Source organism: Gobio gobio, assembly GCF_949357685.1.
Source record: "Gobio gobio genome assembly, chromosome: 19".
In the NCBI taxonomy this organism is placed as follows: Eukaryota; Metazoa; Chordata; class Actinopteri; order Cypriniformes; family Gobionidae; genus Gobio; species Gobio gobio.
The window spans coordinates 23305932-23320035 of NC_137112.1; the positions used below are offsets into that span (position 1 = coordinate 23305932).

Sequence of the window (14104 nt, forward strand, 5' to 3'; positions counted from 1 at the left end):
GGACAAATTCTGGTTGCATTAAGGAAAAATTGTGAACCCCCAGCAAGCTGCTCCACTGAAAGCCTGGAGAGATGCCCAATGGCCTGCTGGCCATGTCTCTGCTGAGTATCCCATGCTGTGATGACCTCTTGAATCAGAGCCAAAGCACGGTGCCTGGCTGAAACACTTCTCCTCTTGATTTCCCATTTCTTCCTGTGGACAAATCCTCATACTGTCCCTACAGTAAACTGATCATTCTAATTGTCTGTTGTGGGCAGAATCAGCATCTTTTGGATCTACAGGGAGTGCAGAATTATTAGGCACGTTGATTTTCTGATCATATTTTTTTTCCAGGCACATTTGACCAATTCCAAACCACAGTAATCCTAATAACTACTATTGATTTAGTATTTAATAATGTATAAGTGATATATAATTGTTCATGAAGGCTGGAAATGAAAATCACCTTATATTGAAGACTGAAAAGTCAAAAAGTATTAAATGCCCATGAGAAGGATGCAATACTAATGCAATACTAGACATTGCAGTTAAGGCATGACCATTGGACAGTGAAATGCTCGTTGGGTCAGCAGGGTCAGACAAAAACAGGTGGTGAAGAAAAGACACCTATTAACCGCAAAAGAATTAAGAATTAAGGTGAAGAATTAAGGGTGAAACCATCAGGAATCCTTTAGTCTCCAGCGCCACCATTTTCCAGAGCTGCAACCTACCTGGAGTCTCCAGAAGTGCAAGGTGTCAGGATCTCAGAGACTTCAGTTAGGTAAAGAATCCTAAAAAATGACCCCCACTAGATAAGAATCACAAGCTGAAGTGTTGTAAAATACATGAAGAAGGTTTTTTTATAGGCTTTATGGACAGATAGGTTGAGAATGACTCTTGAAGGACCAGCACCACATCCTCTAGTACCACTGTTTGAAGAATTCATCTTCCAGAATCTGGCAGTACGTTTTGGGGGTTCATTTTTAGTCCATCTCTGCAAAACGGACTTCAGGATGGACTAAAATGAACTCCCAAAACGTACTGCCAGATTCTGGAAGATGAATTCTTCGAACAGTGGTACTAGAGGATGTGGTGCTGGTCCTTCAAGAGTCATTCTCAACCTATAAAGCCTATAAAAAAGCAGGCTTCATGTATTTTACAACACTTCAGCTTATGATTCTTATTGAGTGGGGGTCATTTTTTAGGATTCTTTACCTAACTGAAGTCTCTGAGATCCTGACACCTTGCACTTCTGGAGACTCCAGGTAGGTTGCAGCTCTGGAAAATGGTGGCGCTGGCATTTCGAGCATTTCACTGTCCAATGGTCATGCCTTAACTGCAATGTCTAGTATTGCATTAGTATTGCATCCTTCTCATGGGCATTTAATACTTTTTGACTTTTCAGTCTGAGTTAAATCTCTTTTTTGGCTCAATTTATCTGTAAAAGAAAACATGCCTAATAATTCTGCACACCTGAATATAAGTTGTTTTTCATTTCCAGCCTTCATGAACAATTATATATCACTTATACATTATTAAATACTAAATCAATAGTAGTTATTAGGATTACTGTGGTTTGGAATTGGTCAAATGTGCCTGGAAAAAAAATATGATCAGAAAATCAACGTGCCTAATAATTCTGCACTCCCTGTACTGATGTAACACATGATGCTAATTTGTCAGTGAATAAGCATGATGGATATTTAACATGGCTGTTTTTCAGGTTTAGCACCTCCCTATGGTTGTCAAACGACAATTTTATAATGACATTTCTGAAAATATTTTTTAAATGTTCATTAATACAAATAAGGCAAATCAATTTTATTTATTACAAAAATGTTTATTACATACTACAACATTACAAAACAAATTACATGGCTCATATTTACAAAAGCAAAACAAAAAAAGAAGACATTATTCACCCTCTCCAGCAGACATTGTGGCTGGGAGAAAGTCCTGTAGGACATGTTTTCAAGAAAATAAAGACTGCTTCATTGTACAGATCTATACGTTGATTTACAATGAGAGATCCATGCAGCTTTAACATTTCCTCATATTTCGGAAATCTGAATGGTCTTTATGTTAGTGTGGAGGGGATTCTTCTCCAGAGACCGCCACACAGACAATTCTTGATCCAGCGCTGCTCCCACTGTCTCATGGCATTGGTTTTATTTGGGGATCTCAGCATGGTGACACAGCCACACCTAAATAGACAAAGAAGACAAGAGCACATTGAGGAGGGCTGCTATATATAGAGTTTGAGAAGGCAGAGTCAGCATCATAAGTGCAGATAAAAGACTTACAGGCCCAACAATCCACAAAAAACATAGCACATCACAGTCTGTTTAAAAATATTATTTATTATTGCATCAAAAGTAATTGAATTTAGTGTCTTTATTAATCCATCACAAACTATTTTTAGAAGTTCATATATATAATTGAAAGGTACACTAGTAACTTTTGGCACTCTTACGGAAGAACATTGTAGCTGAAGAACATTGAACATTGTAGCTCTCTGTTTATGTATAAAACAATTCACTCAGATACCGAGCTACTTCGCAGCGGTTGTCGTCCAGCTCGGTCTGAAATAGTCTGAATATAAACACTTATTATATGCATATCGCAGTGATTCAGGAAAAGACAAAAACATGGTTTAGAAGAACATGGACTCATGATATACTCGCTCATTATATAAATAAATAAAAAGTTACACAGTGTACCTTTATATAAACAAGTTTTTTTTTTTCTCCATTATGTCACCTGATGGAGTTTTGGTTCCTTTCCACCGTCGCCTTTGGCTTTGGGGACACTAAATATTCCACTATATATACTGATCAGCTCATTTAAATGATCATAGTCATAATTAAGAGATAAAATGTTGAAAATATGATTTTAAAAGTCCTCATTATTAGATAAGTCAAAAATATGACATGCGAAGTTCATTGTGAGATGAACAGCTGAAATAAGGACTTTCAAAACTCAAAATGTTGGCTTCAAAGTAAAAATTATGAGATAAAAAGCTGAAATTAGATTTTTTAAAAAGTCTAAATTATGACCAAAACACACACTAAGACATTTAAGAGAAAAAATCATGCTTTTAATTTTTTTATATGCGCTTTTAATTGTTTTGATTCCCACTTATAATAATAATAATAATATTTACATTATTGTTTTAATTTTGTGCAATATATTTTTTACATGCGTTTTTACATTTTGAAATTAGTTTTTTACAAAAGAAATTAATCAATCAAAACCTTACTTTAGCTTTTCATCTAAAACAAAATTAATTTCCTATCATCACTGTAAAGCTGCTTTGAAGCAATCCGTGTTGTGAAAAGCGCTATAGAAATAAAGGTGACTTGACTTGACTAAAGTTTAAGAGTTTGGGGTCAGTAATATTTTGTATATATTAGACAAGAAGGCCTGGCTCGCAGTCTCCGCTCATCCACAAGGTGTTCTATCGGGTTGAGGTCAGGACTGTGTGCAGGACAGTCAAGTTCCTCCACACCAAACTCACTCATCCATGTCTTTATGGACCTTGCTTTGTGCACTGGTGCGCAGTCATGTTGGAACAGGAAGGGGCCATCCCCAAACAGTTCCCACTCCATGAAGCTCTCTACGCACTGTTCTTGAGCTACATTAAAAGCCACATGAAGTTTGGAGGTGTGTAGCGACATCTGTGCACTTTGCACCTCAGCATGCACTGACCCCGCTCTGTGATTTTACGTGGCCTACCACTTTGTGGCCGAGTTGCTGTTTTTCCCAATTGCTTCCACTTTGTTATAATACCACTAACAGTTGACCATAGAATATTTAGTTGTGAGGAAATTTCATAAATTACACAGGTGGCAACCCATCACGGTACCACGCTTGAATTCACTGAGCTCCTGAGAGCGACCCATTCATTTACAAATGTTTGTAGAAGCAGTCTGCATGCCTAGGTGCTTGATTTTATCCACCTTTGGCCATGAAAGTGATCGGAATGAATTTGATCAGACGAATACAATCAGAGATATATTAAATAGTTATATATTATTTATAAGTTAGTTCACCCAAAAATGAAAATTAGCCCATGATTTAGTTATGAAGTTAGATATTTTAGTCTATAAAGTTTTTAATATGGATATTTTTCTTACACAAACATGCCACCTCACTTCAGAAGGCCTTTATTAACCCCCCGGAGCCAGGTGGAGCAGTTATATGATGGATAGATGTACTTTTATGGACTTCATAAACGAGGCAACAATTCACTGCCATTATAAAGCTTGGATTAGCCAGTATTTTTTAAATATAACTCTTGAGGGTGAGTAAATCATGGGCAAATTTTCCTTTTTGGTTGAACTAACCCTTTAAAAAACCTTAATGTTTCCAAACTTTGGACCTGTATGCCTATTTTGTCGTCAAAATTTCACATGAGGAATACTTCTAAAGAGATACCTGGTGCAAGCTTTGCTGTCCTCAGTTGGAGAGATGCCCAAATGTAAACATCGCAGATGGTCCATCCTCTGAGATGCTGGAATTCTGTAACAGCACCACCAAAACAGACATGCACTTACAATTAAACATTTTTATTAGACAATTATCTGTCAAACCAGTTCCTTAGAAATCAGACTTGGACTATAGCGCAAACAACTTTTAATTCATACAAACAACTTTTACGCTGCTTTTTTATCCATTTTGGAGCTTGGCTGTCCAGTCTTTATTAACTTTCATTATATTGAAAAAGTGGACAGGATATTCTTTAAAAAAAATCATCTTTTTTGTGTTCCACAAAAGAAATAAAATTATACAGATTTAGAACAACATGAGGCTGTGTAAGACGTATGAGATCTTTTTGGTGAACCGTCCTTTTAAGAAACCCATAATCGCTCACCTGAACACCTCTACCTGTGCGCTGGGGTTGACCCCAGGCAGGGTGTATGGTTTGCCAAACTGAAGTCTGAGCGGGTGTTTGCTCTGGATCTTAGTGATGACACCATCGTTGATGGGCAGCCAATCCATGCTGGGTACTAGGAGCTGACTGGGCAGCAGACAGCACTCATCAATCAACGTCTCATCGGGGTCCTGCGGGTGACTCTCATCTCGAGCTGCCAACCAAAAGAAAACAGCAAAACAGTTTATTTTTTAAAAAGATTTAGCTGAACTGACATGTTTGCCCAAAGAGTGACAGAGGGTCTAACTCACAGCAAAGCCAGAGTTTGGTGAGCAGGCGGAAGAGCAGAAACATGCTGTCCTGGTTGTCAGATGTGGCCGTGTAGATGGGCAAACAGCCTGGTTTCAGCAGGCCCCAAATACGGATCATCACCAGCATCTCTCTGAGCATGCCCAGAGATGCACCGTCCCGCAGGAACCCAAACCCTGGACGCACAATGGAGCCCTAAAAAGATATTCAGGCATACAGCATCATGTAAAACTCACAATTGGCAAGAAAATGAGTCTTGGTAAAGGTTGTCCAGTTGAGTCACCTGGTTGGGCAGGTTGGCCAGCAGGTAAAGAACAAAGTCTCCAACCCACTGAATGAGCTGCTGGAGAGACTGGAGGGGTGGTCCGTCCAGAACAAACTCCTCCGTCTTAAGGTTGATCATCACCTTATCAATGTCTGAACACATAAACCGATCAGAAATCACCATTAGCGTCAAAACAACAAAAAAAGTGGGTAGATAGGAGAATGGAAATCTGGATGCTCTGAAGAAGACCGGTCACGATTATGAATTTTGAATATGACAATTAAATGTCATACAAATAATTGCGATTAACAATTTTATTCTACTTCGTTCATGTCACTTACAGTGTAATGGTCTGTTCAAGTCATGTTGAAAAGATTGTATTTGCACATGAATACCACCACAGTCATAATTTTGAGAGGGAAACCCAGAACTTTCTTTAAAAATCTTGCTCAACATTTTGTAGCCATCTTGCTCCAAACAAAGTGACTTGAATGCACCTGCTGCCATAATTACGCCAAAAACAACTGTCATAAACGAACTTCCCTGATGGCCTAGAGCTCAAATGTTCTAATTGGTGCTACTTATACTTACATAATTAAGTTTCTAATCCAGTTGTTTTGAATCATAAAAACTTGACGGATTCATTCAAACATACATTAAATATTAAAGAACAGAAAAAAAATAAAATACGATTATGTAATATGATGCATATATTTGGCAAAATGCTCCTCTCTAGAGTTATTATTCTTGCTGACTATCAAGATTATGGTCAACGAATGGCTTTTCTGAGGTATAATGTTAAGTGAAATTATTTTTCAATGCTGAATTAAATGATTACATGAGATATGGATTTCGGTAAGTCTTACAACATATTTTCTGATGTTCATTCATGTTTATTTCGGTCTGTAATGTAGTAAAGAGGAAGGGATGATCGCATTGACTCCGCAACAACTGTTCCGGGATGTAAACTGAAAAGTGATGCAGTCTTGTTCAACTTTCTTTTCATAATATAAATAAATGCATAGCCTATATGCTTGTCCTGTAAGTGTGAATGAAAACAGAAGCTATTAAATGTGTTATTGTCATTAAAATTAAAATGGCGGGTAATAATAGATTATGACGGAATATTTACGATCCTGTCAATTCAAGATAACGGACAGTACAAAAGTCTAACACGGCCTCTGTATAATAAATATAATATAATATAATATAATATAATATAATATAATATAATATAATATAATATAATATAATATAATATAATATAATATAATATAATATAATATAATATAATATAATATAATATAATATAATATATAATCTTTGACTCTCTTTGGGGACTTTGAGAACAACAGTATTTTTTTTCCTTCTTTAATCTTTATTCCCAGCCAGATTAGTCCCTACCACACTGGAAAAGGAGACATGCTATTGTGCACTTGTTTAAAGGGATAGTTCACCCAAAAATGAAAATTAGCCCATTATTTACTCACCCTCAAGCCATTCTAGGTGTATATGACATTCTTCTTTCAGACAAATGCAATCGGAGTTATATTAAAAATGCACTGACTCTTCCAAGCTTTATAATGGCAGTGAATGGCTGTTTCTGTTTTGAGTCCAGAAAAGTGCATCTATCCATCATAAAAGTGCGGCTCCGGGGGGTTAATAAAGGCCCTCTGAAGCGAAGCGATGCGTTTGTAGAAAAACATCCATATTTAAAACGTTACAAACTGTAATCTCTAACTTCTGCTAACTGCAGCAGAACTAGCATATTCTCACCGGAGCGTCCTACGACATACACTGGAACGCCAGTCTCACGTGAACGCGCGTACGACAGTTAGCCGACTTCAAAACAGAAACAGCCATTCACTGCCATTATAAAGCTAGGAAGAGCCAGGACATTTCTGATAATAACTCTGATTGTATTTCGTCTGAAAGAAGAATGTCATATACACCTAGGATGGCTTGAGAGTGAGTAAACCATGGGCTAATTTTCATTTTTGGGGATAACGATCCCTTTAAGCACTTAGGGTGCTTTCACACTTGGCTCGATTGCCTGGACCGAACCTGAGTTCGATTGCTCCCCCCTCCCCCGCTGGACTGTGTTCATATTATATTATTTGGGTCCGTACCGGGGTGCGTTTGCTCCATTGCTTGGTAATGACAGCGAGCAAGAAGGTGGCAAAATGCATAGCGTTGCTCAACTCGCTTTTATATTTTTGTTTTTGAACCGTTGGTTTTGTTACCAAAGCTTCAGTACGTAATGGCACTTGCGTCTATCTGCCGCGAATGTACTGCAAATGCTCTAAAGAACGCTGAAGGCGAGCAGAAATTAGATTTACAACTCTGTGCTTGCAGTACGTCAGTCACGTTTGCCAGGGAAATGAGTAAAACTCACACAAACACAAATTTTTATCAAATCATACGTCATTAATAGAGGTTCACTTCCGCGATTTAGAACGATTGTGTTCACATTAGCAGCGAACCGTACCTGAGTTCACATGAACCGAACCCCAGACCACCCTTTTTAAGCGGACCCTGGTAAGGCTCGCGGGTGCGCAACCCGAGTTCGGAAGACCGCGTTCACATCATCCAAACGAACCGAACTCTGACGTCAATCGAACTGGGGTGCGCACTAAAAGTGCTAGTGTGACAGCATCCTTAAATTTCACATCTTTGGATGGCAAATATGATTTAAATTTAAAATGCACAAATATCGCAGTTATCTCAAATAATTCCGATTAGATCAAATAACCACAATCAGACGATTAATCAATAATCACGACAGGCCTACAGTGAAGCATTTTTTTTTTTGGTGCTGGGTTATTACCAGTGTCAGTGTTTTTGGCACAGATCTCAGAGAGTCTGTCTCCGGGACTCTTGTCGGGGGTGTTGAGCACATGAGGTCTCAGTAAAGACTTCAGTGTGGAGCTGATGGCGATAAGGAGCAGTTTAGCGTGGAAGTCACAGGCTCTTGCTGCAGTGGCAGAGGACAGCTTACACAGAGATGCCTTCACTGCCACTATACGGGTGGACAAAACCTTCATCGCCAGCCATAAAGACAGAAATCACAAGAAAGTCACTTGATAAGGCATTCATTTTTTTTTATTTTCATGAAGTGGAAGTTTCTATAATAACGAGCTGATCTACCTGCTGCAGTGCTTGGTTTTGTCTCATGTACTCCTCGTGAAGCTTCTCCAGAAGGTTATGTACCATGCCGGGCTGCGCATGCAGCAGTACATCCCACCAGTCATATCCTGTCACCATGCAGTACTCCAGGAGGAACAGCAGGTGGCGCAGAAGTGTGTTCATGTCCAACATTTGGCCCATAGATGGGGACACTCGAAGCATGTGCAACTGAAATCATAGGAGGGGAAATATAAGATCTGAGAGTGCTTCGGTCATCGCTAGGTGTCATGTTGTCATACCTTGCCATGATTGTCCACGCCCACCAGAGCCAGAGACGTCCAGGAGAACTGAAGGGCTTTGAAGTGAAGCGTCGGGCCGCCAGCCCTCTGGCGTTTAATGGCGGGTTCTTCTCCAACCCGCTGGGAGGAACCAGAAGAACCATAGAATACTCCCATGGTGTGCAGGGAAAGACGATGGAGAATCTGGATACTGCCATCATGGAATGCCAGGGCAAGACCTGAGGACAACAAAATAATAATCAACAACCTGAGCCATCAAAGCTATGTTCTTTGAAGTAGGAGAAAGGATGCAAAGACTGTACCCAGGCCTGGGAAGAACTTGGTGTCTGAGGCGACTTTGAGATCAGTGTTCGAGATGGAGATGGGAAGTTTAGGCAGAGCGACAGCAGACACACGGTCCAGATCATTGGTCGCTGAGAGGATACGCCACTTCAGAATCATTGGCTGCTTTTCACCTACTAAAAAGGCGAAAAAATGGTTGCAAAAATCATACATATTGTGCCTTTAAATTATGTTTTAAAAAAAAGGCAAATGTTTATATAGCATGTTTATATAAGTCTAATGTTTATATAGCATAGCAGTATTTGTTGTACTGCCTTTAAAAACATTGCATTATAGAAATGTTTACATTTTAAAAGTAAAAAAAATGGTGTATTACTGAAACAAAACTCTTTTCCAAATCTGGATTTGTTTAACTTACCCACAGGTGATCGATGTTGGAAGATATTATTAACTGGGAGACCCTCCTTCCGCAAGGACCAGCACTCCACAATGCTGCCCATCTGACTGGACGCACAGAGCAGCACCTTCAGAAAGACAGCAATCACAAAAACAATTTAATAACCAGAAAACAGTTTATAGCATTTATAGCAATTATCGGCCGGTATTATTAGGCAAGAATTATACTAAATCTATACTATATTATATTATATAAACTATCTTTAAAAAGTTTTGGGTCAGTAAGATTTAGTTTGAAAGAAAGAAATCCTGAAAATAATAATTTCCATTCATTTTAATATTTACATCTTAAACATTTAAAAATGAATAACTACTTAATGTTACAAGTGATTTTAGGCATGAAAGATGAATTTCTGATGTACCTGTTCTGAGTTTTCACGTGTCAGGAATTTAAGGTGTGTGACGGCAGGGTACTTGTCCCTCCGGACTGGGTCAGTGGTGCAGCGCATGAATAGCGAGGGCAGTAGCTCAGTGTCAATGCGGCACTTCTCATTCACTACGCTCACACACACTTTATAGAACTGAACTGGAGAAGAACTGCTGCCATCGGTGGCCGCCACCACTATATTGCCACCGCCCGTGAAGGCGATGTCAGCCAGGGCCACGCGGCCCCTCAGTCTGCAAAGGCTCTCGCTGGCTGTCAGCAGAGTTCCGTTTGGCTTTAACAATGACACTGTCACCAGACCGCTCACTGTCACTGCTAACCAACCCTCCATGGGTTTCCCACCAAACAACGTGAGAGAGGGGGAGAACTTAACCCGGGAAAACTTCTCTCCAAAGTTTGTAGAGCCAGACTGAAGAGCAAACAAAGATGTCAGGCTATTAGTTACGTTTTCAACCGTAAGTTAGTACTAGGCGTACTAGTACTAGGAATTTCCTTACCTTTTCAACATGCAGGGCGAGTTTAACTCCATTGTGTAACCATGAGAGGGATACGATCGGGTCTCCGTCCACTGAGCTGCTCTGTGTGCACTCCCAGCTGTTCACCAGGTGCTCCGTCATGCCCCAACACTTAATCTGACCATCACCATCAGCAGACAACAGCCTTGAACCTGGCGTACCACACCACACACAGACAAATGATGATAATGGTGAGAACATTTTTAAATCTATGGGTGAATCTCAAGAAACCTATCAAAAACATGTCTGGCTCACATTTAAGTTTAAAATAAAAAATAAAGATTATTTATTGAATTGTGACATTCATATGACAATACAGCATTTAATTATTTCAATATAAATCGGTACATTTAAAACATTTATTTAATTGTGTGTTATACACCGATCAGGCATAACATAATGAAATAATATAATATTGTGTTGGTCCCCCTTTTGCTGCCAAAACACCCCTAACCCATCGAGGCATGGACTCCACCAGACCCATGAAGGTGTGCTGTGGTATCTGGCACCAAGATGTTAGCAGCAGATCCTTTAAGTCCTGTAATTTGCGAGGTGGGGCCTCCATGGATTGGACAAATTTGTTCAGCACATCCCACAGATGCTCGATTGGATTGAGATCTGGGGAATTTGGAGGCCAAGTCAACACCTCAAACTCGTTGTGCTCCTCAAAAAAAACCTGCTTTGTGGAAACCCAAGGTTTCCCAGCAGAACATTGCCCAAAGCATCACACTGCCTCTGCCGCCTTGCATTCTTCCCATAGTGCATCCTGGTGCCATGTGTTCCCCAGATAAGCATAAAAGAAAACGTGATTCATCAGACCAGGCCACCTTCTTCCATTACTATGTGGTCCAGTTCTGATGCTCACATGCCCACTCTTGGTGCTTTTGGCGGTGGACAGGGGTCAGCATGGGCACCCTGACTGGTCTGCAGCTTTGCAGCCCCATACGCAACAAACTGCGATGCACTGTGTATTCTGACACCTTTCTATCAGAACCAACATTAACTTATTGAGCAATTTGAGCTACAGGAGCTCATCTGTTTGATCGGACCACACGGGCCAGCCTTCGCTCCCCACGTGCATCAATGAGCCTTGGCCGCCCATGACCCTGTTGCCGGTTCACCACTGTTCCTTCCTTGGACCACTTTTGACAGATACTGATCACTGCAGACCGGGAACACCCCACAAGAGCTGCAGTTTAGGAAATGTTCTGACCCAGTCGTCTAGCAATCACAATGTCAAACTCGCTCAAATCCTAGTTGATCGTAGAACAAATCACCACCAATGGTCTCTACAATGATTTTGGGAAACGCAGCCCAGGACAAGTTCCAGAGGTTTCACAAATTTTATGATTCATATATTAATGATGATGACTGACCTGATTGGTCCCATTCCAGGCAGGAAATGACCTCATTGTGACCAGAGTTGATTGAGTACACATCCCAGGGGTGATCTGTGTCAATGATGTGTATCATATGACTCAGATCTGCAGCAGAAAAAGCCATCCGATCATAAATAAATTATCCCATCACAATTGGTTGATAGTACAGTATCTCAAATATTAAAAAAAACACTCTCTTATTCAGAACCAATTAAAAGTGTATGTTTTTCCTCATCATTCATGTATAACTCACCAACGGGTCTGATAATATTGGTAATAAAGGTATTGTCCAGACCTTTGTCATCCTCCTCATTCTTCAGATCAGTGGTGAAGGCGATGAGGTTTCTACATGACCAGGCGCACACCAGTGGGATTGAAGGACAGTGGTTGCTCTTGGGTCTCTTCTCCCACTCGCAAACATATGCGATCTCCATTATTTAATCAATTAAACTGCAGGCTAACGGCACAGATACCTTTAGGGAAGACCTTTAAACATGTAAACAACCACTTCGTGAATCAATAAAGGCAAACACTTAGCATCCCTGCTACTGTACAGAAACAAAATGAATACAGTTATGAAACTACATGCTGCCTGCTTTTAAGATAGAAAAGAAAGAAATGTGGTAAAGTAACACTGCCCTGGCATTCCGAAATCTATATATATATATATATATATTTTTTATTTTAATTCGATTTTTAATAATATTATTTGCACTTTAAAAGCAGCACATCACTAAGCGTCCATGTTCGTCTACTCTTTCCGCGTTTGGAGACTCAACTACGACTTACTGCCCCCTATTGGACTGGAGAACGACTATAGCTTTTAAAAGGAGCTTTCTTTCTTTCTTTCTTTCTTTCTTTCTTTCTTTCTTTCTTTCTTTCTTTCTTTCTTTCTTTCTTTCTTTCTTTCTTTCTTTCTTTCTTTCTTTCTTTCTTTCTTTCTTTCTTTCTTTCTTTCTTTCTTTCTTTCCTTCCTTCCTTCCTTCATTTCTTTCTTTCTTTCTTAATGGTAAAACAGCATACAAAATACTCTTTGTTCATTTTCTTTTATATTCGTTTAATATTTAAATTTTAATTTATTTTCTTTTTCTTCTTATTTTAAAGTGGAAATTTTACGTGTATTTATTTGCTTTTTTATTCTGCCATTGTAAAAAATGCATATTTTATTTAGTTTTTTTGTTTTGTTTTACCTGTGGTCATCCCACCACAACCGGGTGCTATATTCTGTACAGGTTTAATGTTACAAGTGGTACCGAATGAAATGCTCCTTAGCTGCTGTACTGACTAGCCCTTCCACTCTCCAAAAACATGATTCAGTTACCCTTCTTTGAGTAACGTAACCATTTATTTAGTTAAAAAGTAAATTCTTATTTTTTTAATGGAATTTTGCTGTATTTATTATAAATTATTTATCTGTGCAAATATTTTAATTTTAATTAATGTGCCCTTGTAATCTTTAATCAAAATATTTTCCCCTCCCTCTTCCAACTTTGATGACGAGCTCACCGGCCCTAGGGCGGGACAACCTGTCACTCACATGAGATCACAACAAAAAAGGTATGACATCACTTTGTAGGCCAACCGGCAGTTAGCATCACACTAGGTGTTTCTCAATGTCAAGGATCCTTCCTCTGTAGGACTGGTCCTTCCAAGTCACTTCCTTCAGAGGCTAGGCGAGGCTCCTCTTTAGCATTCAGAGAACACATAAATGGAACAGGCTAGCAAGTGCACGTCATTGCGTCATTACGTCAGTGAAAAGGTCCGTTAGCCATCAATAACGTAATTTGTATAATATCAATATGGTAGTAATTTGTACTGGCATTTAAACGTTAAACTTTACTTATATTTACTACAGTTATAAGAAATGTTTGGTAACGTAAATACTTAAACTTGAAAGCATATTGCCCCGTTAACGCTCCGACTCCGCCAACGTCCGATATTTTGTATTTTTTTAACAAGATAGCAAAGCTGCGCGCATAGGATTGTGGGTGATTTGAGAGCGTGAAGACCGCGAAGGCTACTCGTATGCATCCTTTCCTGTATATGGCATATTTTTTGAACGAAGGACTCAGACCTTGGTTGAAATTCCGAGGATCCTCGACATTGGAACAGTCCTTCGACGGATGTCGATGACGTAGCATCCTCGGAATTCTGGCTTCCGAGGATCCTTCCTTGACATTGAGAAACGCCGACTGTCTCCCTTGGCCCATAGGCTTTTGGATTATCGCTAAAAACA

The 14104-nt window shown here is 39.5% G+C and overlaps 1 protein-coding gene across 2 annotated transcripts; it reads right to left on the bottom strand.

Moving 5' to 3' along the window:
* Window positions 1-1789: 1789 nt before the first annotated feature.
* med16 (mediator complex subunit 16) lies at window positions 1790-12524 on the bottom strand. Of its 2 annotated transcripts, none has more exons than XM_079844237.1 (14): window positions 12122-12524; window positions 11866-11973; window positions 10472-10641; window positions 9952-10383; window positions 9552-9657; window positions 9154-9309; window positions 8852-9069; window positions 8574-8780; window positions 8254-8464; window positions 5445-5578; window positions 5164-5356; window positions 4853-5066; window positions 4417-4500; window positions 1790-2183 (listed from the first exon to the last, which is right to left on the bottom strand). In XM_079844237.1, the coding sequence occupies exons 1-14, from the start codon at window positions 12300-12302 to the stop codon at window positions 2057-2059; spliced, it is 2541 nt and encodes an 846-aa protein (XP_079700363.1). In that variant the 5' UTR covers window positions 12303-12524; the 3' UTR covers window positions 1790-2056. The 2 variants fall into 2 exon arrangements, with proteins under 2 accessions (XP_079700363.1, XP_079700364.1); XM_079844238.1 differs by having other exon boundaries at window positions 12164-12443.
* Window positions 12525-14104: the final 1580 nt, after the last annotated feature.

Excerpts from the sequence above, each read along its gene's own strand:
- med16 (XM_079844237.1), bottom strand. The coding sequence starts at position 12,302 with ATGGAGATCGCATATGTTTGCGAGTGGGAGAAGAGACCCAAGAGCAAC. Across the intron at positions 10,384-10,471 it reads TCGCCCTGCATGTTGAAAAG|TCTGGCTCTACAAACTTTGG; the intron begins GTAAGGAAATTC and ends TTTGCTCTTCAG. Across the intron at positions 9,658-9,951 it reads CACGTGAAAACTCAGAACAG|GTGCTGCTCTGTGCGTCCAG; the intron begins GTACATCAGAAA and ends GTCTTTCTGAAG.